The 25734-nt window shown below is 39.7% G+C and overlaps 3 protein-coding genes and 1 long non-coding RNA gene across 5 annotated transcripts; 2 read left to right on the top strand and 2 right to left on the bottom strand.

Annotated features, from left to right (window-relative positions):
* The first annotated feature begins 1582 nt into the window (after window positions 1–1582).
* LOC126410559 (uncharacterized) lies at window positions 1583–5722 on the top strand. The gene is made up of 2 exons (XR_007574776.1): window positions 1583–2078; window positions 5469–5722. It is a non-coding gene; the product is annotated as an uncharacterized LOC126410559 (long non-coding RNA).
* A 1856-nt stretch (window positions 5723–7578) lies between these two features.
* LOC116263847 (uncharacterized) lies at window positions 7579–12247 on the top strand. The gene is made up of 5 exons (XM_031643641.2): window positions 7579–7992; window positions 9536–9735; window positions 10080–10549; window positions 10746–10847; window positions 11826–12247. The coding sequence occupies exons 1-4, from the start codon at window positions 7857–7859 to the stop codon at window positions 10783–10785; spliced, it is 846 nt and encodes a 281-aa protein (XP_031499501.1). The 5' UTR covers window positions 7579–7856; the 3' UTR covers window positions 10786–10847; window positions 11826–12247.
* Window positions 12248–12583: 336 nt separating this feature from the next.
* On the bottom strand, window positions 12584–20665 carry LOC116264202 (two-pore potassium channel 3). Its single transcript, XM_031644287.2, has 2 exons — window positions 16750–20665; window positions 12584–12935 (listed from the first exon to the last, which is right to left on the bottom strand). The coding sequence occupies exons 1-2, from the start codon at window positions 17940–17942 to the stop codon at window positions 12788–12790; spliced, it is 1341 nt and encodes a 446-aa protein (XP_031500147.1). The 5' UTR covers window positions 17943–20665; the 3' UTR covers window positions 12584–12787.
* A 152-nt stretch (window positions 20666–20817) lies between these two features.
* LOC116264203 (two pore potassium channel c-like) lies at window positions 20818–23854 on the bottom strand. Of its 2 annotated transcripts, none has more exons than XM_031644289.2 (2): window positions 22765–23854; window positions 20818–22368 (listed from the first exon to the last, which is right to left on the bottom strand). In XM_031644289.2, exons 1-2 carry the CDS (start codon window positions 23814–23816, stop codon window positions 22353–22355), a joined length of 1068 nt encoding a protein of 355 aa, XP_031500149.1. In that variant the 5' UTR covers window positions 23817–23854; the 3' UTR covers window positions 20818–22352. The 2 variants fall into 2 exon arrangements, with proteins under 2 accessions (XP_031500149.1, XP_031500148.1); XM_031644288.2 differs by lacking the exon at window positions 20818–22368 and adding an exon at window positions 22376–22575.
* Window positions 23855–25734: the final 1880 nt, after the last annotated feature.

The following is a 25734-nucleotide window of genomic DNA, read 5'->3' as shown; positions in this document are numbered from 1 at the left end:
CAGTTGGGGAGGGTCAGATCTTAAATCAACAGTTCTCAAATCCTGAGAATCTCAAATCTAAGACTATGAAATGCTCTGATTCTTTGTGATGACCTCTTGGCCTTTGGTAGGAGGGTGGGCACTGGAGACCAATGTTCCAAATATTGATATTGGAAGTGAATAATTTTACAAAATGGATAATACTGAGTCAGGATTGTTGTTTCTTAAAGTGGTATGTATATATATACTTTAGCAAAGGTTCAATACAATACATATTCACCAATATAATGTATATTTGCACATGAATATCTGCATTAACCACGTTTCTATGCACTCTTGGTGCACAACCAGGTGAAATGGCTAGAATGCCCATGATCAATAAAAAGGGATTTTTTTTACAAGGACAAAAAAAAGGTAATGAAAAGTTAAAAGGATAAAAAAATATTTCTTTTTGAAAAATCCTAAATTACCCCAACTCCCAACCTTTTCTCTTGGATGCACATCTCTTGCATGCACCACAGTAGTGCACGCAACTCACTCGCGATTTGTGGGCACCAAACAAACATGATTTTAGTCTTTCCTTTCTTTTCTATCCAAACAAACTTTATAATCGCCTATTTTCTTTCTTTTCCTTTCCATTCCATTCCATTCCTTTCTCATTCTCTTTTCCTCTCATTCCTTTCCATCTCTCCCTTTCCCTCCAACCAAACAAAGCGTAAACAATTCCGATCAATCGGCAATTGCCACGTGCTATTTTGTATGTAGTTAGTCTTGTTAATGGAATGCATGCGGCATTGATTCACGTGCACAGCAAAAATTTGAGTCACTCTCATAAAGTTTTTCATTTGGTAGCTATCATGACTCGATTCACCTTATAGCATGATATTAGATATGCTTATAGCTAAGAGTCATTTATCATAATTCATCTACTCGAGATGCATTCTTTTACGGTTTACTCCATGTGTATATATCTTACTCTGATCTTGTTGAGAGGCTGTTAGACTTTTGATCTTGACAAGATTGAAGAAAGTGTTTGTTTCAGTGTGGATTGGTAATCTGATATCACCAGGATTTCAGATTTATGGATTTAAGGTCAGGCATTCTCCATCTCACCTTAAATCCATAGTTTTTCTTCACCTGTAATGTGGATTTAAGATCTACACTACTAAAATGTTCAGTTTGTTTAAACTGAGGATCTTACAATGCATATCTAATAAGGGTGAAATATTGAAAAAGTGTTTTCTACAGTTACAATTAAATAAACATTACATATCAATCGTATATCTTGTTTAAGTAGACAAAATCTTGAAAGAAAAGAATAATTCCCTAAAGCTTAAAGTATTGAGTGGGAAACATAATCTTGAGGATGAAATGTGAATGAAATGTGAACTACTACTTCATATATTTAAATTTTGAAAAAAATGAGATATGCCTTAGATAGAGAGCATCCAAATGCTGTTGGTCTGGTGTATTTGGCAGTTCAAATATTCTTAAATAGTAATAATATGTGGAAAGTGAAAGATTGTATTATATCTGTTATTGTTGTTGAGGTTGATTGAATAACGACGATATTTAGAAGGGGAGACAAAGAGGGAGAGAATTATCTTGCCATTACAAACACGAGGGAAGGACGTAAACAGCGAAACATTCAATTCAAAAAATGGTTTCTCCCTCCTCTCTCCCTCTCCCTCTCTCTCTTTCTCTTTCTCTCTCTAGGGTTTCTTCCCGCTCGGTGGAGATGATCGAGGCGCTTTCTTCATGCAAAAGGGGATGATGGTCCATCCGGAAATACGGCGAGAATAAAAAAAAACATCTCCTTTAAGAATCTCAGCTCTTCTTCTTCTTCTTCTTCCTCCTTCTCTTCTTCTTCTTCTTCTTCTTCAGTATTGCATTTCGAATGAGCTGACAGTGAAGGGGAAAACTAGGGCTTGAGGTAGTGACCATCATGGAATCGTCTCAGGCGCTAGCTCGCGGTTGGCACCGGTCCTCTTTCCTTCGCCGTGCTCGCTGGCGATTCTGTTACGGAATGCCCCCCCGGAAGAAGGACGCGGCGGTGGGGACTTGAAGAGCTCGATTGGGAACCATGGATGGAACTTGGGGTACTTTCTTTTCTCACATTTTTGCTCTTTTTGTTATCTGAATTGGAGCTTCGTTTCTCCTCTTGTATTTTTTTGTTCATTGGTGTTCCTTTCTTTGTTTTTGTTATGGTTATCTTATAGAAGGTAAGAACTGAGTTGTGTTAGAATATGTGTTTGAGATGATTGTTTGAAACAAAGATGAAGATTTCTTAGGTGGTCGGGTTCACCCTCGTCCTCAAAAGGGGGAAAATGCTCTTTTGCTTTGTTGTCTGTCTTAGTATGTATCTTCTTCTTCTTCGTCGTCGTTACCTTGGAGATGGCATATTCTTTCTGCCTTCAAGTCGTTGCAGTGTGACAAATAGCTTAATGCGCAGTTTGTAGGAAGGCAACTTCATGTGTTGTTTGAGCTTGAGAAGTTTGTCTAAGTGGACATTCAAAGAGGGACTGCTCCTGCAGGGAACGATTTACTGAACCTAAAAATTCAAGCAGCAGATGATCATCGGGAAAGCCTGCAGAGAGATTCAACAAGAACTAGTACTGAGGTCGGTTCATATGTCAAGACAGTAATTGAGCATGCAGGTCTCGGACTGGAAAAATTGGGAACGTAAGAGCATGATGTAATTCAGGAAACATTTCCGAATGTGGCTAACTCTTGATCGTTGATAATTCAATGAAGAAAAACAGTAGGCTTATGAGAACTGGAATTGACATTGCTCGGTGTAAAAACTTGTCCATCTTAGAAATGCCATTTTTTACCTCGACGAACTGAAACACTTGTAATTATCGGAGCTACACTGATTTCTCTCTGCTCAGTGCAGTCGCATTCTTATTGTCGCTTAATAAGAAGGAATCCAGCTTCTTCCTTGGGTGAACCTTTCTAGGTACTAATTTATGGGTCGAAGAAATAAGTAAATGTCCTCGTTTTTTATTGTTTCGTCAAGCTATTGTTCATATTGGTCATCAGGATCGAGAGTGAATGACATTATGTATACATTACACGTGTGTTTGCGTGCTCGGAGGTCCAACTGTACATTTCTTTTAATCAGGCCATAGGTCTACTTATTCAGATTTGTGGTCAACATCGACAGAGAACGGTAGAGTGTATTTCTTTTTCTTAATGCTAAATAACCCTACACCTGTCGTATGTCTATTTCTCCTTGTTTTGTTTTTTCAGATCATCACATGGACACTCCATCATGTTCACGTGCTATTTCCTTTTGTATACAGTTTCTAATGGAGAAATGCAAAATATTGGCATTTTCCTTCCTTGTCACCTCATCCAAAGGCTGCCTCTATATTTCTCAGAGCTATGAATGATATTAAGTCTTATCTATTGTATTGTCCGATTTGTTTGTCGATACCCATGCATGGGATACTTGCCTGTAAAAGCGACACCAAATTGACTTGATAAGAAGTGATGGTCATTGCTTTGTCCTATATTATTTCATAACCTTGAGGTCTCTTACTTTTGAGTTTTGAGTTTGACATATCAAACAATCTGGCATTCAGCAATAGATGCATTAATGTTCAGCTACTTCTACTCAGACAACTTACTATCGATGCTTGAGTATTGGGCTAAAAACTTTTAATGGCAAATTTTTGGATACTTTTCATGTTTTTGGATTTATGAATCCTTGATACCATTTACTACAAAGTTCTTTTTTTGTCTGGTTGACCCTTGAACTTGGGAATGTGGTTTCCATCACTAGATTTCCGGTGATGGGATTATTTTCTGGATCAATATCCAGAACCAGTGAGCTGTGTCTGTAATACACAAGCACATGGATAAGTATCTGATTCCGACAGCAAGCGAACGTTGACTATATGAAAATCGTGACCCTGTTGCCCATGATTTAGGTCGTTCAAAGTCCAAATAGTAATTTCAGAGCACGTCTGTAGGTGCAATAACAACTTCCCATATGGATGTGCAACAAGCTTGTGGAAGAAGAATTAGAATGACATGAGAACCATTCATGTTGGAAAGTTCACTGCTATGCTTACAATAAGCTGCACATGTCTGCAGAAGAAATTTCCTTGATTTGGTAATTGGCATGTTCTTTTTTATATGAAAAATGGCAACATGTAAGTCAATAATTGCACTATTTCCAATTCTATACTCTCCTGCTTTTCCAATATGATTGCTTTGCTAAAATGACCTACCTGTTCATGTATGGCTTAGCCACCTGATGTCCTGATGTTGTGTGTCAACCATGTACAAAGCACATGAAACTGTGTACTATCCTATTAGGTTTGGCACTTGAGCTTGTCACCTCCATCTAGGATTTTAACTTCGAAGCACTACCTTCTCTTTCTCCGCATATTCTAACTAGGGAGCATGTAATTTGAGCTAAAGTGATTCTGCGAACTCGGCCAAGTCCATGAGTTAACTCAGTGAGTCGGTGCTTAACTTGATAAAAAGAACCAGGAATTGAGAAGACCTGCCCAAGTCATGAGATGACCAGTCTAAGTCATCTGAGTTTCGACTGAACAGCTGAGGTTCTGCTCAGTCAGCAGAGACACAGGTTAGTTTCATTGAGTGATTCATGTATACAAAGAAGTGTGTATAATAGACAGACTGTTTTAATGATATTAGTAGTTGTATACGAATAACTATTATTAAATATTCACTATAAACAAAAACTACACATGCACATACTGGTGTATTTTATGATACATATGCATATTATGTATATAATATAACAATGTTATAACAAATTTATTAACATTATTATGATGTGAAAATGAAGTTGTCAAAACCAGGCCGAGCCACCAAGATGACCTAGCGAGTCACAAGTCACTTCACCCCAAGGTGAGAGTGACTGTTTTAAAACCAGAGAGCCAAAGCTGACCACAAACATTTTGAACTAGACTTGCAAACATAAAGGAAGGTTCTGGCGGGCTGAAACCAAGCTTGTGAGCATGACATGCAAAAATTCTTTCCTCTTATGTATCTACACTTTTCTTTTCCAGCCAGCTAACATTTGACGGGCACTTGTTGCTGCCATTTTGATGAGTCAATATCTGATCCATGACAATTTCTTTCCCTGGCATACACTGACCTGTGATTGTGGATTATTGATTAACATGATCAATTCTGAGGCTGATTTGGCTTATTTGCTATGCGTCCAGTCAGATTCCATTCTTGTTTTATACCTTTTTATATGTTGGCAGCTTCATGCTGCAATGGCATTTTTTTCTCCTTGTCTCTTCTTTCTCAGTTGAATTGTGCTGAATACTTGTGCATGCCGATATGATGCATATTCGGGTTTCCAGCTAGAGTTCAGACCATATGATTGCATAACGGGATGAATAATTCTCAAATTTTAGATCGGGAAAGCCTGCATGTAAACTAAGTCAATCAACTGTGCATGGATTCCTTCTTATTCTGATGGCCCTTTTTCCAAATTGCAGGATTGAAGGTGAGATGAGGTCCCTATGAAGATTATTGAAGTATTGCATGAAAGAACGTACTTCTTTCTGAGTTGGAAATGTACTGAGAGGGAAATATCCTCCTCCAAGTTAAGGTGGGAATGAAGCCATCGGTCCGTAGCAGTTATATATTGTATGATATTAAAGATCACTTCCAATATGAATTTTGAAATATAGAGGTCGATGAATAGCATGTTTTTTCCCCTTTTGTTTCTTTATATATTATGTTTGAAGCATTTTTTTTTCTGAAATTGCTTTCGTCGGTGGGTTTGAGATTTTGCACCTTCCTTTTCTGAGCTTTTTTGTTGTACCGGAAGGCATTGAAGTTCTTTTGAGGTGGAAGTTGCATATAGTTGGAAAGCTGCATCTTTCTGTTGCAGGAAATATCTTCTTCGGCCACACTGTGAAATAGTGAGAGGAATCCCGTGCCCATGGGGCCACCATAAGTTTTTGTGTAGAATCTGCATTTTCTTGTAGATTTGCTCGTCTAAAGACAGTGAGTGCAGCTGATATCGGAGCAAAATTGCTGCCTTTTCTGTGGAACAGACAAGCCCGAGTGCTCTGTCATGCATACCTAGGAATGATTCTGGAGACCCACAAGTAGCATGTTTTTTCCCCTTTTGTTTCTTTATATATTATGTTTGAAGCATTTTTTTCTGAAATTACTTTCGTCGGTTGGTCTGAGATTTACCGGAAGGCATTAAGTTCTTTTGAGGCTGAAGTTGCACATGGTTGGAAAGCTGCTGCATCTTTCTGTTGCAGGAAATGACTTCCTCGTCCACTGTGAAATAGTGAGAGGAATCCCGTGCCCATGGGGCCGCCATAAGTTTTTGTGTAGAATCTGCATTTTCTTGTAGATTTGCCCGTCTAAAGACAGTGAGGGCAGCTGATGTCGGAGCAAAATTGCTGCCTTTTTTGTGCAACAGACAAGCCCGAGTGCTCTGTCATGCATACCTAGGAATGATTCTTCAGAACCACGGCATACTTGACTTCTTTTTTATCTTAATAGCAGGTTTGTGAAGAGGCCTTCTAGCTGGATGCTGAACTTCTTTGCTGAAATGTTGGAAATATGAATATGAATGTTGTTCTTTCGTCCTTTTTCAGTCAACTGGGCGTGTTGAACTTTAGAGACTTGTTTTTGAGTTGTCCACTATATTCCAACCCACCCAGCCAAGTGCGCTTAGCCTTCATGTGCACCAATGGTTTAGGCTCATTTTTACCGACCTTAATGGCGTCTTTGAGAGGCAGAGAAGATGGTCGCTCGTTGCTTTGTCTCACGACTGCCTCTTCTATGTTTCTCTGTCGCACTTCCATGGTGCGATAGATATTGAAAATGAAAAATCCATGACACTTGAATTGAGTTCTGATGGAGGGTTTTCACTGTAGCATTCAGGCACGCCTTAAATAATTATCTTATTTAACACCCAGATCCATTTTATGAGAGAAATTATCTATGAAATCATCGTGCTTTGATGTTTCTATAAATAAGATTATAACAAAAGATGCACTTTTATGTTCATTATATTCTTTTGTAAACCTGAAAAAGCTTCTTTGGACATGGGCTTCATGCCTTCATCTAGGAGCATTGTCTGTAAGGCCGTTTGCAGACACGCGGAAAGGCAAAACTTGAACTCTGTTTTTTTTTTTAAGAGCTGTTACCAAATCAAACATGGAATTGTGCGATCGCATGCATTCTCCTGTCCCTCAAATGCGATTTTGGCGTTTTGAGTCTTCGGAACGCAGGATGTCCTTGCTGCAGTAAACAATCTTTGCCCCTCTTGGGGGGAGCATTTCGTCTTTCGGTTTCTAACCCGGGAACCGAAATCCCAGAAATGGAATCAAACGGCCTCGGAGTGCAAACACGCAAAAGATTTACATTGTAAATAAGGAACATGAACGAGACAGCCAAGTAAAATAAATTCTATTTTTATACACGCATGAACTGCATTATATTACTTGTATGATTTTCTCAATGGAATTTAGAAATCACGGCATTTTCAGATTTGAGACACTATTTTATATCGGTCGTCGGAATCGGAGAGAGAGATCTTTATTTCAAGTGAGTAGCATTGTTACGGACTAAATGTAGGGAAGGGAACGGTTCCATCATGAATGTGGGGTTATTTTCCTACTTGTCGAATTTGTTCCAAACCCAATTTCCTATTCGTTTAGCCGATCTGAGTCACACCGTTTGCCCGGTCACGAACGAACCCAACCTAGCTCTGTCAAACAAAAGGCAATCAGCGGTGGTCTCTGACTCTCTCTTGGTTCTTTAATGGCTTCCCTTACTCGCTGACGCTTCACATACCAAACCCAGCCATCGGAAACGACAGCAGAAGATAAAGAAGAGAGAAAAGAAGAAGAAAAAGGATGTTGGTTGCCATGAATGCTGCCTTCGCATGCCCCCCAAGGCCTTACCGTGTTGTTTCCTTCTGTTGTGGCTCTCACCAACTGAGGGAGCAGCTCGATTCTCTCTACCAGGAATCAGAAAAGACCCGCACTAGGGGTGGGTGCTTCCACATCCCCTTTGATACGCTGCTTCTTTCACTAAATTTTTTGCCCTTATCATTGTTTCTGGCAATTGTGGTGAACGAGAACTGATTTTGGTTGCTCCTGGAATATTTCGAGAATTGGGCAAAATTTTCTTGTGGTTTTGTTGTCTCATTTTATGCATGAAGAAGGTGTTATTGAGGTAACTAAACTGCTCTATCAAGTGGTTCGAAGTGGGTGTATCTGTTTCGCAAAACCAAATTTATAGTGGCAGACGCAAAAGTATTATGAGTTCTTGTAGATATGCTCAGTTAGTTAGATTGTTTTTGTTACCCGGAATTATGTGTGGCATCTTCTTTATGTCAAACTTATTTCCTCTCTCCAAATAGGGCAGGAAATCTCGCATGGTGCATGCTATGTGCCACCACTTGCTTCTTTTAGGTGGCTTGAATGCGATTTCAGATTTACGTAGTTACCTTTGGAGGTCAGTTAACTTGTTTAAGCATTCAAATAACATGAAATTCCAAGGAATACCAAAAGGAAATTGCTCTTTAAAAAAGTTTGCTGAATGGTGGAAGAAGGTACATGAAGACTGGAAAACAACTGATACCACCTTTGCTCGTTCGCTTCACATGTTTTTGTTCTCTGATCTTAACTGAAAGCTGCTTTTCCGTTTTAAAGTCTTACTTGTTTCAAGTCCCTGTAAGATTGAATAACCGGTTGGATGTTCCTGAAGAGTTCTATAGCAAGATAGGATGCGAGAGGTAAGTTTTTGCTATGTAGAGCTTTTAAAACTTAGAAAGATTGGGGAAGACTGTGATGGTCTACAGTTAGGAGTAACTGCCAAAATGGCTAAAAAAGCTTCTCTTGTTCATATTCCTCTGAATTTCCAAAAGTGGCTCATTATGATGATATAATGAGCAGGCCCGGTTTGGTTAGGCTACTTGGATTTGTTTGACTGGTCCAGAACAGCCTTTCTAAATCCAAAGAATCAATCCTTGGTTTGATTTTTAAATTTCCAGATTAGAGTGCTGCAGATCTAGAGATGGGACGTAGTGAAGCATCCCAACTTCAAGTGAGTGGACCTTATGAATGACAAGCAACTTCTACGACGTTGTAGGTTTGTTTGATAAAGAGGTGCTACATCTTGTCACTGCTTGAGCAAATGCGATGAAAAAGCGGGATATATTTGTGAAGTAAGATTGGACCCAAAAACATTGTGGCTTTTGGCAATTTCTTTCTGGACCAGTACAGGCAGACCTATAAGATCAGCCAGGCACTGACGCTGCCTCATCTGGATTTTAGAGGAGTGCCCAAATTCATTGTTGACCGTATTCAGATATTGAATATTGAAGGTTGTATTGTACCCATCGGTTCCGTTTGATCCCCGCTATATATGGCATATGTTCTGTGTAACAAGTGACCTTTAGTATAAGTCAATAATCATTTTCCTTTCCTTTGTACCTTGTAGCTATGATCTTTGTAGCCATCTCTATTATTTTAGAAACTCTCTATGTTAGCCAAGTCCCTTACGTAGCTAGTCAACATTCTTCTTTCAGCAAATAACACAAGATTGAGATTGATGAGATTGTCAGAGGCCGCAGAGAAGCTTCGAAGGCAAGCAACTCTTGAAGTACAAGCTGGCAATGAAAATGCAGCTAGGGACTTGCTTCAACAGAAGAAGAAAGTAATGGAGGCTTTGGAGAAGTCTAAGAACCGAATTGAGCTGCTTGACGAGCTCTCTACAAAAGTTAATGAGGTACTATTTCCGTTTTCTTCTTTTTAATAGATGGCTTTATAATTCAGTTTAAGAAAGCAACAATGTGTATGTTGTTGCAACCAGAGCAAAAATGGACCGTTGCACATGATTGGTTAGGTATTCTACTTGCAAAAACAAGCATCAGGAAGATGATATTTGATTTCTGAAATTTGGGTCAAGGTTTTATTCTTTCAGTTACCCAAATGTCCAAAGGTTTTCTTTTTTCTTTTTTTTTGGAAGAAAAAATCCAAAAATAGTCAAGGAGAAAACATCAAGCTTCCAATATCTCTTGTACTATCTAGATCAAGTTAAGTTCTTGAGAAGAAAAAATGATTTGGTTTCAGGCAATCTCTATGAAGGAAACTCAATTAATTAGCAATGTTGCCAAAGATGGTGATGTTGAAAAAGAACAGCCTGCTGCTTCTATCTGGAGTGTTTCTCCAAAGGAGGAGGTTCTGCAAGAATCAAACGAACATGGAGAATCTAACTCCAATAGCATTATGCCTGAAGATGCAGAAAAATATGAACTGGAGAGTAACTCCCAGACAGTTATGGGCGTCTATGATGAGAAAATATATGGTGGAAGGTTACAGAATATTTTGGAAGTAGATGAAAGGGACAACAGTTCGGAAATCATGTCTTCATATGAAAAGTTTCTTGACCACATTGATGGGCAGCTCATTGATTTGGAATCACAGATTGTCACATTTTTGCGGCTTACAACAGCTATAATGGAAGAAGAAGAAAAACTTAAAAATCTGAAGGTGAAAACTGTATTAGAACTTCTGACAGCTGTTCGTAACACCAGAGAAAGGTAAGATATTTGATGACCGAAATCCCTGATACAAACAAATTTAGATGTTATGGTAAAAATTGAAAAAGATATTTGGTAGAGACTGTGTGTTTCTCAGAGTTTGTTCACTACTAGCAAATATCCATCCTTTGGCATACTAATATCTGTCATAATTGGCACCGTACACTCTAAGTTGAGCTCATGATCAAACTTGCAGGTTGGCAAATGCCTTGAAGGTCAGGAGAGAAGGCAGGTGAACCTTAATTTCTGTCTGCTGGTGTAGTCTGGCGATGCTTCTTATCCTCTGCTCACTAAAGAGGTAAATAATTATTCCTATTTGTAGTCAGACTGATATGGTATAGTAGCCAATAGTCTATCAGAAGTACTTCACTGTTTTTTCGTGACGGAATGTAATCCAACAAATTTCTCTGCAACAAGTTGGAAATATAAGGGGCTGCATCGAATATTAAACTTGTTAGTGCATTTCCTTTTCTGTCTTTAAACTGTGAACCAGAACTAATATTAAGTTCTGATCTTTTATTGTTATTCAGTTTTGCCTTTTTGACATCAAATTTCAGGCTCAGGAGCTACATGTTTCTTGTGTGTTGTTTCAGTTCTCACTGTAAACTTTTGAATACCTTTTTCTTGCCAAGAAGAAATGCCTTTCCTGTCGTCTGCAGTTACTAAACTTGTGATCTTCAATTTAAAGGCTTGAAGTCCATTCTTCTAGCTAGAGCGGTGTCTGGACCCCCGTGGGCAGTTCTTGTCTTGCTGGGGGAGTGGGATTTTCAGTCCAGAATTGTATCTGCTCCCAGGTGGTTCTGAACTTCGAAACCCTTGGCTTGACTGAACAGTTAGCCTTTTACTGGGAAGATTGCATCTATGGAAGATGTAAGTGTTAATTTGGTCAAAAGCCCACAGGGCTACGTCATTTGGCTTCATTTCTACGGAGTGCAAAATCTTTTGGGCCTCTTTTGCTGCAAATAAATGCTTGAGATCACTCACATTCTTAGAAGTCTAAATCTAGATCATCGTGGATCTATTTGGGCATGCGGAGGACTCAATGAGTCTGTGACACCTTGGTGATCTCAATCCAGTTCTGCATATGCACAGTGGCTCGAATCTTACTCCAGTTGGGAGCTGGCCCCTACCGCTCTTTTAATTGTTATTACTACATACTCAGTCAATCATATGGTAGATTTCTCATGGAATGCAACATTTATGTATTTCATCACAGAAAATGAGTCGGTATATGGTTATCCCACGCTTACTACTTGTAATTTCTTTGTTGTTTCAGGTACTTAACTGTCTCCATAGCTTTCATGCTGACGCGAACATGTTGGCGGAACAGTATCCCCATTTCCTTGTTCATATTCATAGAGGACTGGAGATCAGCGTGTGCCACATTTGCGTCGTTGAACGGCATCTAATGAGGCAAATACATGTTATGTTTGGTACAAAGACTTCTTTAAGGGTGTCTGGAAAACCATTCCGGTACTTCACCGGTATTTATTGCACCCGCGTAGAATACAGATTCAATAATTCACTGGGGATTTCCGCAAGATTAAAGCAATGAGATCCTTTTTTTAGTACCCAGTGAACAAGTCATGGTAAGCATGCACTCCTCAGTTGAAGTTCAACGTGCCCACGAAATTCAGCCGGTTCGATGTAAAGATATTTGATTAATGAATCAACAATATTCTGCGTTTATTGGCTGGTTCTGCATGCAGTTCGAAATTTATCTTCCCTTTTGTAAATTTTGTGATCTTGTTCACCAAATTTTCAGAAAAAATACAAGTCACATGAAAGGTAATGATGCTTCCACCGCTTTGGGCATTGTGATCATGATTTTAGCTTTATAATATACTTTTGGAATACCTATAACATATTCTTTCGTGTTTTCCATTTAAAGATTGTTAAGATTTTCCAGAAACATTTCTTTTAAATTCTCGTGAGTTTGTCCTTTACGTACAAACATCGTCGACCATATTCCTTCAAATTTTCTGTTTGCATTGAAACTTTGATGAGGAGCCAGAAAATGTAGCCATCCAAGAATGACATGAGAAAGTAATGCCTTTGTATTGCTTTCTTGTCACTATAAGATCAATTGATCCTGAGAACACTTTTTCACATATCGCATGTAGCTCGATTGAAGATAGAATATACATTGCAACCACGCTATACAAGGAGGCTTCGCTACAATCTAGCCTTCTCGCAGCATATTGGTGCAGGATCTTTGGCCAAGCAGGAGCAAGAAGATCAGTGACGGCTTTCCATGAGATCGGATAGAGTTATCTTGCCACATTTACCTGTGTCTAGACGATTGAACTGGTTGCAGATCTGCAGAATGTCTTTTTCTCCAATTTTGCCCATCTCTTTCAACTTGTATATGACAAATTCAGATTTGCTGAAAGTTTTGAAAAGAAAAACAGAAAAAAAAAATCGTCAACTACTCATAAAATACACTGACAATTGAGATAACCAGAATATCTACAGGAGATAAGCCATGTAAGTATTTAAAAGAGAAAATTAGCAAGCCTCAAGACAATATCATGAAAATCCGTCTCAATAGCAAATAACCAGTTCATTTTGTATCACATGCTGCTTAATCAACTAGCAGTAACACAAACTGGTTGGGTAAAACTAAGCTCGGTATGTACGTCGATTCCATACCAAAATACCGATAACAAGGAAAATTTTCCAGGTGAAGTTGACAAAGTTCTAAATCTACGTGCACACGTTTCAAGGAGACTGGCAGAGATGACGAAGTCTCACGCATTCGTGCAACTAAATGTACAAGTTTGACGAGCATTTAGGATATACGGGAATATGCTTCACAAACCAAGTGACACCCTACGCTGTTTCAAAAAGGCCAAGTTTTAACCTATCGGAGGAAATAACAAGTATGAATGTCTAAATCGAGACATGGTGCGGTTGCTGTCTCACAACTCTTTCAGGTGGTAATACAAAGTCAATCAAACAAAACATATAGACATGAAGGTTGAAACCAGGAGTGGAACAAAAAGCATGGAGTACAAAAGGAAAAAAAAATGGCACTTCCACAATTTTCAAGCTACAGGTTTGCAGGCATAATATGCTAAAAATATCCCAGAAACTTCCAATCTTTGCAAGCGTTTGACGAACGTTTATGTCCAAGTAATCTTCATAAACCATATTCTATTCACTTGCTTTGGACCTATATAATATACATAACAAGTGATGGAATATGTGAATGGCTTGGTTCTGGATGGCATGTAATCTTTTGAAAGAGCTTTCATTAATGAGCTAATATATGGATGCCTCTAAGGTTGCAGGTTTCCATTTTCTACATTTACAACTTCGTTTGTCTCACAACCCGCAAGATTTTGAGTACATAACAAGAGAAAGAGATCTGCAGAAACCACAGATTTTGCTCTTTATTTTTTTCACTGTTGTCCTAACATTCAATAACCCTTGCCACAAGGAATACCCAATTTGCTTTCATGAGTATAAGCACGCATTTTGGAACACATTCATCATTTAAAATGGGCTCCTCCAGAAGATAAATGAAGGTGCAGATAGACGAGGATCACTTTCACTCAACCATTCTAACCTCTCTCTCTCTCTCTCTCTCTCAAAAACACACACAAAAGTTGGTGTCCTACGTTCAGATCACTTTGACTCAACCATTGTAACCTCTCTCTCCCTCTCTCTCTCTCTCTCACACACACACAGAAACACACACAAATGTGCATGCACAAAAGTTGGTGTCCTACGTTCATGCATGAGATGCCTCCACTCTGAGTTCCCTGTTGGCCTTTTAAGCAGTAAAGCAACATACAATCGTTTGTGCTATACTGCTATTTGAAATTCCTTAACCGCATTATGATCCAAGGTAACCTACCAGGTTATCATGTTCATAAGATATTTTAAACTAGACATGGTAGTGACATGTTAATGAATTATTACAATCAGAAAACCTCATCCTCTAGTCAGCTTGAAGAGATTCACTAACCCTGAACTAAGGTTTACCCTTGAATTATGAGGAACGAGATAATGCCAATTTTAGGTTATTTCGTAGATAACTAAAAGAAGTATGGGCAAAACTAATCTACTTTACAAGCAGAAAAGCAGATGTTTGAACTGAGAACTGGAAACTAAACGACAACTAGGTCATGCTTTTTCTACTTTACTATCTACAATATGCAAATAATTTTTTCTTCAGTTTCTAAAACATGCCTAGTAGCTTCCATGGCTAACCAAGCAAGCATACAAACTGATAATAGCAGTATATTTCAAACAACCATTCCCTCAGCTCAAAATATTAAAATGTATGAGGACAGGAGTTGCAACATATCCCTTGTAGGCTTTTCCTTTTATACTCCTATCATGAAATAGAACCATCAGCCTCAAAATTCTAAAATGCACACAGCCTCAAAATTCTAAAATGCACACAAACCATCTTTATCTGTCCCCTCAATTTTGATCACAAAGTACTGCCCTGCTTTCCAAGAAGGAAGTCAACAGGGATGAGCAAAGGCAACAGATCAAGAACTCAAGCAATTATCCCACAGTATGGAAGAAGTGGACTGTGAGCATTAACGAAATGGGGTTAAAGGCCCCTATTCAACAGGAGGTTAATGTGCACAAGAAGGAAGGTAATACGTTAGCTTTACAGCATCATGTCACCAGGGATTACGTCAACAATGAGGTTAGCAAACATGGGTTTGCTATGACATGGATTTATACATATTTGAAGGATGATAAAGAAATTGACAATGATGGAATAGGGCAAAAGATGTATGGGAAAAAGAAAAGTCTGGGTCACCATCAGCAACAAGGTATAAATGTCAAATGGAACTGAAAGTTGAAGACCCACTGGTTGTGACGGCAGATATATTTTGGTTGGATGCCGTTTCTAACGTGGAAGCATACAGGATTTATCCAGTCCTTATTTCATGTTGGATTGGAACGACGACAGGATATTTTCAATCCTTTCCTAAAGTGTATACTTTACCATCAAGTTTCATTAGAGTAGAGATGAACGGTTAAGGGAAGGCATATTGGGGAGAGTGAGTGTGAGAGGGAGACAGAGAGCAAATCATGATCAAGCATCGGACATCCCTCCACCAGCATTGACATACCACCATCTAAGATAGTTTTGAAAGGAAAGTTTACAAATAATTTCAATGCTTGCATCATATGTATGCATATTGCATATCCATTCTCTCACAGTTTGTAAATTCAGAGGGGGGTGACATATACAAGTTTAATGAAGACAGAGTAAGATTCTTACAACAGTAAAATATCATAACATATGATCGACACATCATAATACCATTTCTGCAACACCAAAGGGTGGTAACGAACTACTTTTTTCCTTTCATGACTGGACGTTTGGACTTTGGATAAAGACATGTAAGCCACATAATATAACTGGATTCTTATGTAGGGAACAAGTGAACTGATAAGAGCAGTGAAGTGGGTGAAAGAGTAACACATGATGGTGACAGCACTGGTGATCTGCGACAATGCATTATGGATTAACAATTGGCGAATTATCAAGGTTAGCATCAAGGTAGGAAGTGTTGATTGGCAACATGATGGTAAGACAAGAAATACAAATACAGGAAATTCAGAAGAAAACAAACAAAAAATGGTTAGATCATCTTTGAGGCATGAAATAAATCAAGAAAAGGAACAAGTGCAGAAGAAAATGGGCACAATCACGCACTGAGAAGCATCGTCGAAAGGTTATATGGAATAGTGATGTATGCATAGGAATTTCAAGGGGCCATCACCCCTGTGGAAAGGAATTGGGATCAAGAGTTTTATACTGTTGGGAGGCGACAGTAGGTAACCATCGAAGCCAGGTCTCCCACCCCAGGAGTGGATTCTCTGTTATCAAGAATAAAATGAACGAGTCCTAATTTAGCATCCAAGCCTCGAAAATTCATCTGTTGTTTACTCATAACTTAGTGGCGGTTTCAGTCACTGCTTAAGCAGATGTGATTCAAAACTCCTACCAGGATGGTATTTTTGTTGCCATATCTCCAACAAAGTAAAGGATTTTAATCAGTCAAGAAACACATAAGATCTAACGCAAAACCCATCAAAGAAAACTGAATCCTAAAGACTAACAACAAAGAACAACTCTTGGAGCTTTCTGATCAGTTAGAAGAAGTTCACAAGAAAGGTGGAAAGAAGATTGTCAGTTGCAGAAATTGAACTAGCCAACGAACCTGACAAAGCCATTATTGTCAATATCAGCCGCGATCAGATCAAGGACAGTCATGTCCCTATGCAACACCCACTTCGCTATCCTTCGGTGCCTCCGATCGATCCTCCACTCTGTCAAGTAGAGGAACGCCCGAGCCACGGCCAACGTCGACACCAATAACCACACAGACGCAAAAATCCGGCCAGGCAGCGTCTTGAACGCCTGATCACCGTAGCCCACGGTGGTAACAGACATCACAGAGAGGTAGAACGAATCCAGCCAACCCAATTTCTCAACACACCGCAAGAAGACGATGCCGACGCCGATACAGAGGATGACGACCCCGAGGGCCAAGCCAATCTTCATTCTGATCCTCATCCTTCCCTTCTTGACGTCAATAATGTAGTTGCGAGCGGCCTCACCCTTGATCGCAGAGCTCAGAAGGAGGCTCTCCTGGAGATCAAGCACATAATTGACCATGCCGGAGAGAAGGATGTCAACGAATCCGAAGCCAACGAGGACGAACATGATAGAGAAGATCTTCGCGGAGGGGGAGGAAGGGGTGATGTCACCGTAACCGATGGTGCACATGGTGACGACGCAGAAGTAAAGGGCATCGATCAAAGGGTTGGTGTCCTCGCCGGAAAAATGATGCCGATTGAAGAAAAAGACGAGAACGCCCAGAGCGAGGTAGATGATAAGTAGAATGACGGCCTGCCGGACGACGGAGGATTGGGGCATTTGGATCGCAGCAGCATGTGGGTCGCTCGCGTTTCCGATGACGGAGATGGCGGGGGCAGTCCGCGAGCGGTGGAGGTTAGATCGGGGGTGGTGCTGCTGCTGGTGCTGGTGCTGGTGCTGGTGCTGGTTCTGCTGCTGCTGCTGCTGCTGCTGTTGTTGGCGGTAGTGGGTGGGCCTCGAAAACCGTGATAGCGGTGCTGGTGGTGGCGGCAGAGGCGGTGGCGGTGGTATAGAGCAAGAGGAAGAAGGGGGAATGGTGATGGTGTTGGAAGATGAAGAAGACTCGTCTTCGGCAGATTCTTCAGAGTTAAGAACAGCTGGGCCGAAGATGAGGAGTTCCTTGAGAGAGGGAGGGCGGAGCGGTGGAAGGACGGCCTCGTCGTTCTCGGGAAGGACGCAGAGGGAGGAGGGCGACGGAACGTTGTTTCTCCTCCTAGGACTATTGAGGAACGGGATGAGACTCTCCTCATCCATTCACAGTAAATATATGAATGCCCTCCCTCTCTTTCTCTCGCTAGATCTTCCTCTCCAAAGATGCAGGAGAAGTTAAAAGATATCAAAGTCGATGTTTCCTATTATCCTTTCTGTATCACGAACCATGGGGATGCGCCGATACCCTGCGATACTCAGTTTCCGTCTTCGAGAGAGAGACAGAGAGAACAACTTCCACCAATTGAAACCGTTGAAAAGGAAGGAAGAGATGGAGATGACCTCACTCTTCTTGCTCAAATGATAGGGACCGGTGTACAAGGCAAGCAGAGAGAGAGAGAGAGAGACAGAACAGGCCTTGAAGAAACCACAAATAAAACAGTGGAGAGAAATAAACAGTGGTTCTCAAAAATGAAGGCGGTCGTTCCCTTTCCTTTCAATTCCTAGATATGGAAAGAGTACCAACTTCATAATAACATTAATGTGGAAAGGAAGAGATTGTGGCTGAACTAGCGTTGCATGGACCGCCGATTCGCCCATGGCGCCGCAGAAACAGACGAATCTCTGTCGTCACACAACAGTAGCGATCCCTCTTTTTGCAGAAACATGTCAGAAGTAAAGATAAAAAAAATTGTTACCAGATTTCACAACTTGAACAAGTGGCTGAGTATCTTAAATCTAATCGCGGTTTTCTCGTCTTATAAATCCGAAAAAGTCTGCTCACCTTTAATAAAGCAATGAGTGAGATTAACTGGTTTTCGTGAACAACGAATCTTCCACCGATCACTGTGGATCAAGGACCATATGGCAGTACTTTTTGAAGTTTCCTAATCGATTCAACTGACCTGAATCGACCAATTCACTACGTTAACAGCCCGACCACTACGACTCCGCTTCCGATTTTGACAACACTGATCCACAGTGTCATTATCTTGAGTAATTTTGCCAGAAGAGGAGATGCAAACTACGGACATGTTTCAACTGAAGTGAAGAATTCCAATGGAAGAAGATACAATGAAGTGTTTGGAGGAATGTGCAGCTCTGATTCCTGCCAGAAACAGCAATTTCATATGAAACCAGGCATGGAGAAATTGAACCTAGCAGTGGGAAGCTGACAGTGGTGGCCACATACCCAAGTGTTTGAGACACTTTATTTGAGGAAACTAGATCATTCATTGGGACTAGAACTAGAAAGATGATGCCTAGGAATCCATCATCCTTCTGTATCCAATTCACTGTTCGCTTTTTGTCTTCTTTCAGAAATCCCCATGACTGCACTTGTGATTTTGATGCAATGAAGACAGTAGCCCAACCTCAGCATGGTGTCAAGATGAAATCATGAACACAATTTACAGGCACCCACTGGATCAGGTTGGCAGACCTTCAGTGGCAAATACACTTCACTGTGCAATTGGATTCAGGAAAAGTTTATACTTGGATAAAATTTCACTCTAGCTTTCAGAGCTCTCCATTCTCATTCAAGCTTCACCTCAAAATAAGAAAAATAGTTCCTTCGAAGTCATTTTCACTTTGACGGTAGAATACTTTACCAATGTGAAACTTACAGAAGTTTCATCTTTCAGTGAAACACTCTTTAGAGAGGCAAAGACAGAGGATGTTTGATTTTCGTTCCCGGAATGCCCGGGAACTGGATGTCCCGTTCTCCCACTTTCCTTCGCTTTGAGAACGGAACACCTTGCCCCCGGCCTGTGTTTGTGTGATGGAGAACGGCAAGTCAATTCCATGCAGAACGCCAAATCCAGTGTATCTGGCACGCATGTTGCTGCTGTGAAGTGTTTGCGTGGGTAGGCAAGGCCGCACCAACGCCGTGTTCCGCACAATCAAACAAGATCCAGTACCTGTTTGAACGACGAGACATTTTCTACTGGGGTGAACAATGTCCATCATTCAGTACCCTTTCTGTCGGACGAAAAGGAAACAAGCATAGTAAAAAGAAGAAAAAAAAAAGTTCTTTATTACTTTTTACCACGGACAAATTCTTTCTAAAACCCCGGTGAATAGTTCAAGTTCTAAAAAAGGGTTTTAAAAAAACCAGCTCACTGAACCGTTATTTTTAAAAACCTCCCTGTAACTGCACTTTTGCTGCTATGAAAGTTCATATTTTTAAATAAAAGCAAAATATATAATCGAGCAGGTTGTTTGATATGAATCTAAACAAAAGGGCACGAAAGAAGTAGCTTTCTTTTTGAGTTACTCAATTTTACTTATTTTATATAAAAATTTTGAAAAATGATATTTCCATATTAATAAAAAAAAATAAAAAACTTTAATTCACCCTCACAACATGTTAACATGTTATGAGCATAACATATAACTTAGTCCAAACAAATCCACGTCATCGTAAGCTGGTGTTAAATTTAAGAGAGTAAACAGAAAAAAATATTTTAGAATGAGTATGTCTTAGGAACATTCGAGAATTAATAAAAGGGACATGACAGAGAGGTTATTTGTTACGGGAAGGCACGAATGACCAGCGAGGTGGACAGGTTTTCATAAATAATTGACGAGTAACATGGACGTCCCTGGAACATTCTTGAATTAATAAAAAAAAACTGACAAGATATGACAGCTTTTCATAAATAGTTGATAAGTAAGGTGGCTATTGTGATGAAATAAATTAATAACTTGCGACGGAGACTCGTGAAACATGAAACCAAAGTCTTGTTTTCTAATATTAAATCAAACACCACATCCTTGTCCACTTTTTTTTCTGGAAAAACTAGACAAAAAGGCATGTTGAGATGAAAGAAAAGATGGCCAAAGAACATCTTGAAGGTTTTCTTTCATACTTGCCTTTGTCTTTTAATGCTTCTAGATGTTTAAGAAGAAGAATATTATGTTTTTATAGCACATATTCATAAAATATATACTCAAAGAGCACCACATTCTTGTTTCAAAAACATAATTTAGATACCACTAAAAGCGTTTGATTGCAATACTGACAAGATTAAAACTTGTTAAATTTGCACCACATAATATTGATAAAGAAGGGGATTTTAGACTTCTTTTTTTTTATGCTTTTTTTTTCTCAAATGGATAGAGCATAATCAACTTTTGAAATAGCAAAAGAGCACGCTTATGTTCGAACTCTTTTATTTAACCACCTGAACTGCACACAAAGTTGGCAGTTCAAAAAAAATAATAGTATTTGTTGTCATACTACCAAAAGTTGGGAGCTTTTCTATAAAATTCTGAATTTCTCAGACCTAGAGAAAGTGCAAAAGAGCCCCCACCTGGGCCACCTTCAAACCCATAATTGCATGATCTATTAAAAGTCTAACCTTGGCCAGTTGTCCCTTCATTTTCCCTTTTTCTTCTTCTTAATTTACATTATTATTTGTCAATCTATTGTCAAGAAAATCATATATATATATATATATCAGTATAAATTTTTGACTGGACAAATAATGGGCCAAACAAGATCTGAAATCTGAAGGGATATTTGAGGTAGGATAGATCAAACACGATTAGAAAAGCTGTTTCATTCCTTTTGGTTTTGTTTCAGCCTTGAAACCAGGGAGGCAAAAATAAACCATAATTGAAGTTGGTCCCACCTTGAATATGCAGAATTATTGATCCCATGTTTGTCTGGAAATTCACACGGGCTCCGAAGTTTCAGTACAGATGCAATCATTGCACACGAGACAGTTTCATCAGGATAACTTTAAAAAGAAAATGAGATAAGAATCTTTAAATCTTTTCGTTTTGGAATACACCAAGAAAATATTGATGAAGGTTTTTTCATATTCTTATTTGTAAATTTGTGGAGTTTTCCATCTTGAGATTTGTGGTTGATCTGGCCAGCATTGAAGCAAGGCTAGGGGTGAACACATTTCTTATATATGAATACATACTATTTGGATTTGTGGATTTCTCCAACCGGCTTTGGATGAAGAAATTCTATATGAATCACAAACATTTTTTGAATAAAAAAAGCCACTGACGCAGCATAATTATGTGATCCCACAGTTGGGTCCTCTGGACTCTTGTCACAGTAATCTTAAGGAAGATCTCTTGGCGTTCAAATTTGATCGAAGAGAATCCAACTTTCAACTCATGCCATTAAGATTGATGGTGGTTCAAAATCCTATTACTTCAAATTGAATCGATGACAAACTTCCTGAAGTTGTCTAGGTAATGCATTAGTGGTGCTGGTTTGTGCATGTTCTTGGCAGAAAGAGCTTCAAAGGCAGACTTAATGAACTTGACGCATAATTGAGCATGATCCTTGAGATGAAGAATCCCATCATCTTCAACTGAGCATACCACTGGTTAGATCATTAATATAATAAGATATATACATACGTGTCGAAGTATCGAAGGCAGCAGATGTTGCGAGTTCAAGATCAACAGATACTCTTTCTTTGTTGCAGGAATCAGGCCGAGTGTATCCCTCAGGATAGGAGGGAAGATGGACGTCATGGGTTTTATCAACTAGAAGCGAGCTAACCTGCTCCAAGCAATGGAAGTTGCTGGATTTAGCCATCCAACAGGGCTGGGAAGCATTATTCTCATCATCCACAGGCAGATATTTGAACCATGAGCAGAGAAAATGGCATTCATCTCTTAGTTCATGGTGTATTTTCAAGTTATTGTGCAGCAACCATGAAGCACACACAGGCAGGCATGCAGGCAATTGCAGATAAATTGTAGTGCCCTATGAATAACATCCCAATATTAACCACATTTTCACTATGTACAAAAAAATTGTCAATCTTAAACCTGTGCTAAAAACATGTTATCTACATCCATATACTAGAGTTCAGAGTAAATCATGAAACTGTAAACATATGCAAGCAGAGGGCACCATATTATACTTGTAAAACAGAAAATATTGGAACAGTACCTGATGAAGCCATTTTTGTCCAGATCTGCCGCAAGCAGATCACTTGGTGTCATGTCCCTCTGTAGCACCCACTTTGCAATTGTCCTGTTCCTTTTGTCTATCCTGAGCTCAGCCAAATACAGGAAGGCCCTAGCCACTGCCAATGTGCTCACCAACAGCCACACTGTTGCAAACAGCCTACCCTTCAAGGTACTAAATGCATAGTCACCATAGCCCACAGTGGTGACCGACGTGATCGAGAGGTAAACTGAGTCCACCCATGTCAGTCCCTCCAGAATCCGGCACCCTACTGTCCCCACAGCAATGCAGAAGAACACAACTGCTAATGCCAGACACACCCTCATCCTGATTCTCATTCTTCTTTTACTCATGTCGACGACGTAGGTCATGAAGATTATGTTCCGGCTACTTTCGTCCATGGCGTTAAGTAGCAGAGACTCTTGCCTGTTCAGGATATAACTGACTAGGCCTGTGAGCAAGATGTCTATGAAACCGAACCCAATCAAGATGAAGATGCATGTGAACAGTTTGGTGAAGTTAGTGCAGGGCACTAGGTCACCATATCCTATAGTGCAGAGGGTGACCACACAGAAATAGAGAGCATCAACCAGCCTATAGGTGGAACTCCCTTCAAACTTATGGCTATTGAACATGTAGAACACAACACCAATTGAGAAATAGAAGAGAACACCTGCAAAAGCCAGCCTCACTATTGAAGGTGAAGGTCCAAACACACCTGGATCAGGGCTAACTGGAGCAAGGTAATCAGTCTTGACATTTGTAAACATAGAAGGTGCAGAGTAGGATCTCCCCTGTACTCTCTTTGGTCTAGCAGGTATGTCACTAATGGAGTTCATGGCTTGTGACGCCGCCGGCGAGATTGTTGACAGGGATGTTGGCCTGGGAACAGGGCTGGATGATTGAAGTGAGGACTGCCTGGATAAGGATGAACACAGCGGATGCAACGGGTTGTCGAGGCTCGGGAACTCGAGCAGGAGCTGTTTTCCTGAGCCATCTGCAGTTCTGTTGTTAGATAGAAGCGGCTCATCCATCTTCTCTTGTTAAAGCCTCATTGAGGATTTCTTTTTGTGTTCTGTATCTTGGGAAAGAATGGCTCAGGTTTTGTGAAGGCTGTCAGTTGGAATACAGTTTGCTGCAGCTACTAGTCAATGCCAATGACTTCTCATCTAACATTCAAAATGGTGAGAGATTGCTTTCTGTGTGATGCCTTCTTTAGGTCTCTGTTGTTAGGATAGGAGTGGTTCCTCCATGGTTGTACCTACCATCCTGGTTCTACTGGAGAGAGATGAGCGAAAATTTCTCTGCAAGTAGGCCTACCATGAATCAGTGCTCGGCAAAATTAAAAAGACTCAATTGGCAGAGAAAATTTTCGTTTCAGCATGGAAGCCAGAAGCTTCTGAAAATCTCAGAAAAATGGAGGGACACAGACACAGTTTCTCATGATAATTTTGTGGGAAGTTCTCTTGGGAATGGAACGTTTAAATTGTCGAGCTTTGCTCATGGAAAGACGTTTTAACGTTTCCAAGTTTGAACTTAGTTATATTTTATTTGTATTTTTTATATTCGGGAAAGCACCTAAATGTTGGGGGAGAACTAAAACCACACCTTATCTTCAGGCCTTAACACCCAGCAGCGTGTTTGGAATCCAAAAAGGAAATGCCTTCCAAGGCGTTTCTTGTAAGGGCAAACTTTTGAAAAAGTGAAAAAAAAAAAGTCTTTTTCTAGACATTTCTTTTTCTAAAATGCTAAAACTATCCTTCATGGCCCCACATGCCTGGATCCCAAAATATTGTCGTAAAACTATCCTTCATGGCCCCACATGCCTGGATCCCAAAATATTGTCGTTAAGTTTGGGTATCGGTGGTTCAATTCGGCCCGGCCCCATAACGAGTCAAGCCGGAGCGGATCCAAAAACCGGGCTCGGCCCGACTTGAAAAACCCGAGCCCGGCCAAGGCCCAGCCTGATTCAAAAAACCCGAGCTCGGCCTAGGCCCAACCTGATTAAATTTAAAAATATATTTTTTAATATGAAAAGATATATAAATATAATTAAGTGTAATAAAATATTTTATATATATATATATATATATATATATAATAAAAATAAAAAAAACAATTATTGGGTCCGAATTGGGTTTATTGAGTCCACCCGAACCAACCCAATAAATTATCGGGTTGGCTTGGGCCCGAGTCGGACTGGTTACTGAGTACCAGGTGGCGGCCCGGCCTGGTGCCCAGCCTTAGCTGTCATATCCGCTCCTTATAAAGCATTCTAAAGGGTGTAATGTAGTTGAATCTAGCTATAGTTTGATTTTTGTGGGATGCATGACTTTAGTTGAAAGGTGTAAGGCTCTTCACCCAACTCTAAAAATAACCTTAGGTGAAGGGCTTTAGCCTCTTCTAAGTATCCACCTTCTCTCTCTTTCTCTCTCTCTCTCTCTCTCTCTCTCTATATATATATATATATATATATATATATATATATATATATATATATATATATATATATATATATATATATATATATATATATATATACGTGACCAGTTAATGGGTCGTTCTCTCAAAGGCAAGCTATTGCCATTAGCTATAAGTAATTCAGTTTTACGACTAAGAATCCCAACATGGTTTAAATATGCCCACCTGTGTTGCCACCCTAATTTGCCTACAACTTGAATAAACCTTCTGTTTTGATTTTTTTTTTAAAAAAAAATTGTTCATCTTGTGGCTTCTGAGCTACAGTTTTACCACCTTATAGGGAAAAACAGATTAAAATTAGATTGGATACAAGTTGAAAAAGCAATTCTATATTTTGTTTTTCATCAAAGTCACCCGCATGAAATCAGCCAGGCCAGGCTTTACTTTCATTTTCTATCTCGGTCAAGATGATATACTTCTCAAATTGACGTCAATGATCTTGCAATGCAAAGGCCACTACAGTTTTATTTT

This window comes from Nymphaea colorata, chromosome 11 (genome assembly GCF_008831285.2).
Source record: "Nymphaea colorata isolate Beijing-Zhang1983 chromosome 11, ASM883128v2, whole genome shotgun sequence".
Taxonomy (NCBI): Eukaryota; Viridiplantae; Streptophyta; class Magnoliopsida; order Nymphaeales; family Nymphaeaceae; genus Nymphaea; species Nymphaea colorata.
The sequence above is the reverse complement of the archived record's forward strand: the minus strand, read 5'-3'. Positions and strand labels throughout refer to the sequence as shown.

Coding starts and splice junctions, on each gene's coding strand:
- LOC116263847 (XM_031643641.2), top strand. CDS start 7,857: ATGTTGGTTGCCATGAATGCTGCCTTCGCATGCCCCCCAAGGCCTTAC. Junction 7,993..9,535: donor AGAAAAGACCCGCACTAGGG/GTGGGTGCTTCC, acceptor TTCTTCTTTCAG/CAAATAACACAAGATTGAGA. Junction 10,550..10,745: donor GTTCGTAACACCAGAGAAAG/GTAAGATATTTG, acceptor TCAAACTTGCAG/GTTGGCAAATGCCTTGAAGG.
- LOC116264202 (XM_031644287.2), bottom strand. CDS start 17,942: ATGGATGAGGAGAGTCTCATCCCGTTCCTCAATAGTCCTAGGAGGAGA. Junction 12,936..16,749: donor GACAATAATGGCTTTGTCAG/GTTCGTTGGCTA, acceptor CAAAACTTTCAG/CAAATCTGAATTTGTCATAT.
- LOC116264203 (XM_031644288.2), bottom strand. CDS start 23,816: ATGGATGAGCCGCTTCTATCTAACAACAGAACTGCAGATGGCTCAGGA. Junction 22,576..22,764: donor GACAAAAATGGCTTCATCAG/GTACTGTTCCAA, acceptor TGTTATTCATAG/GGCACTACAATTTATCTGCA.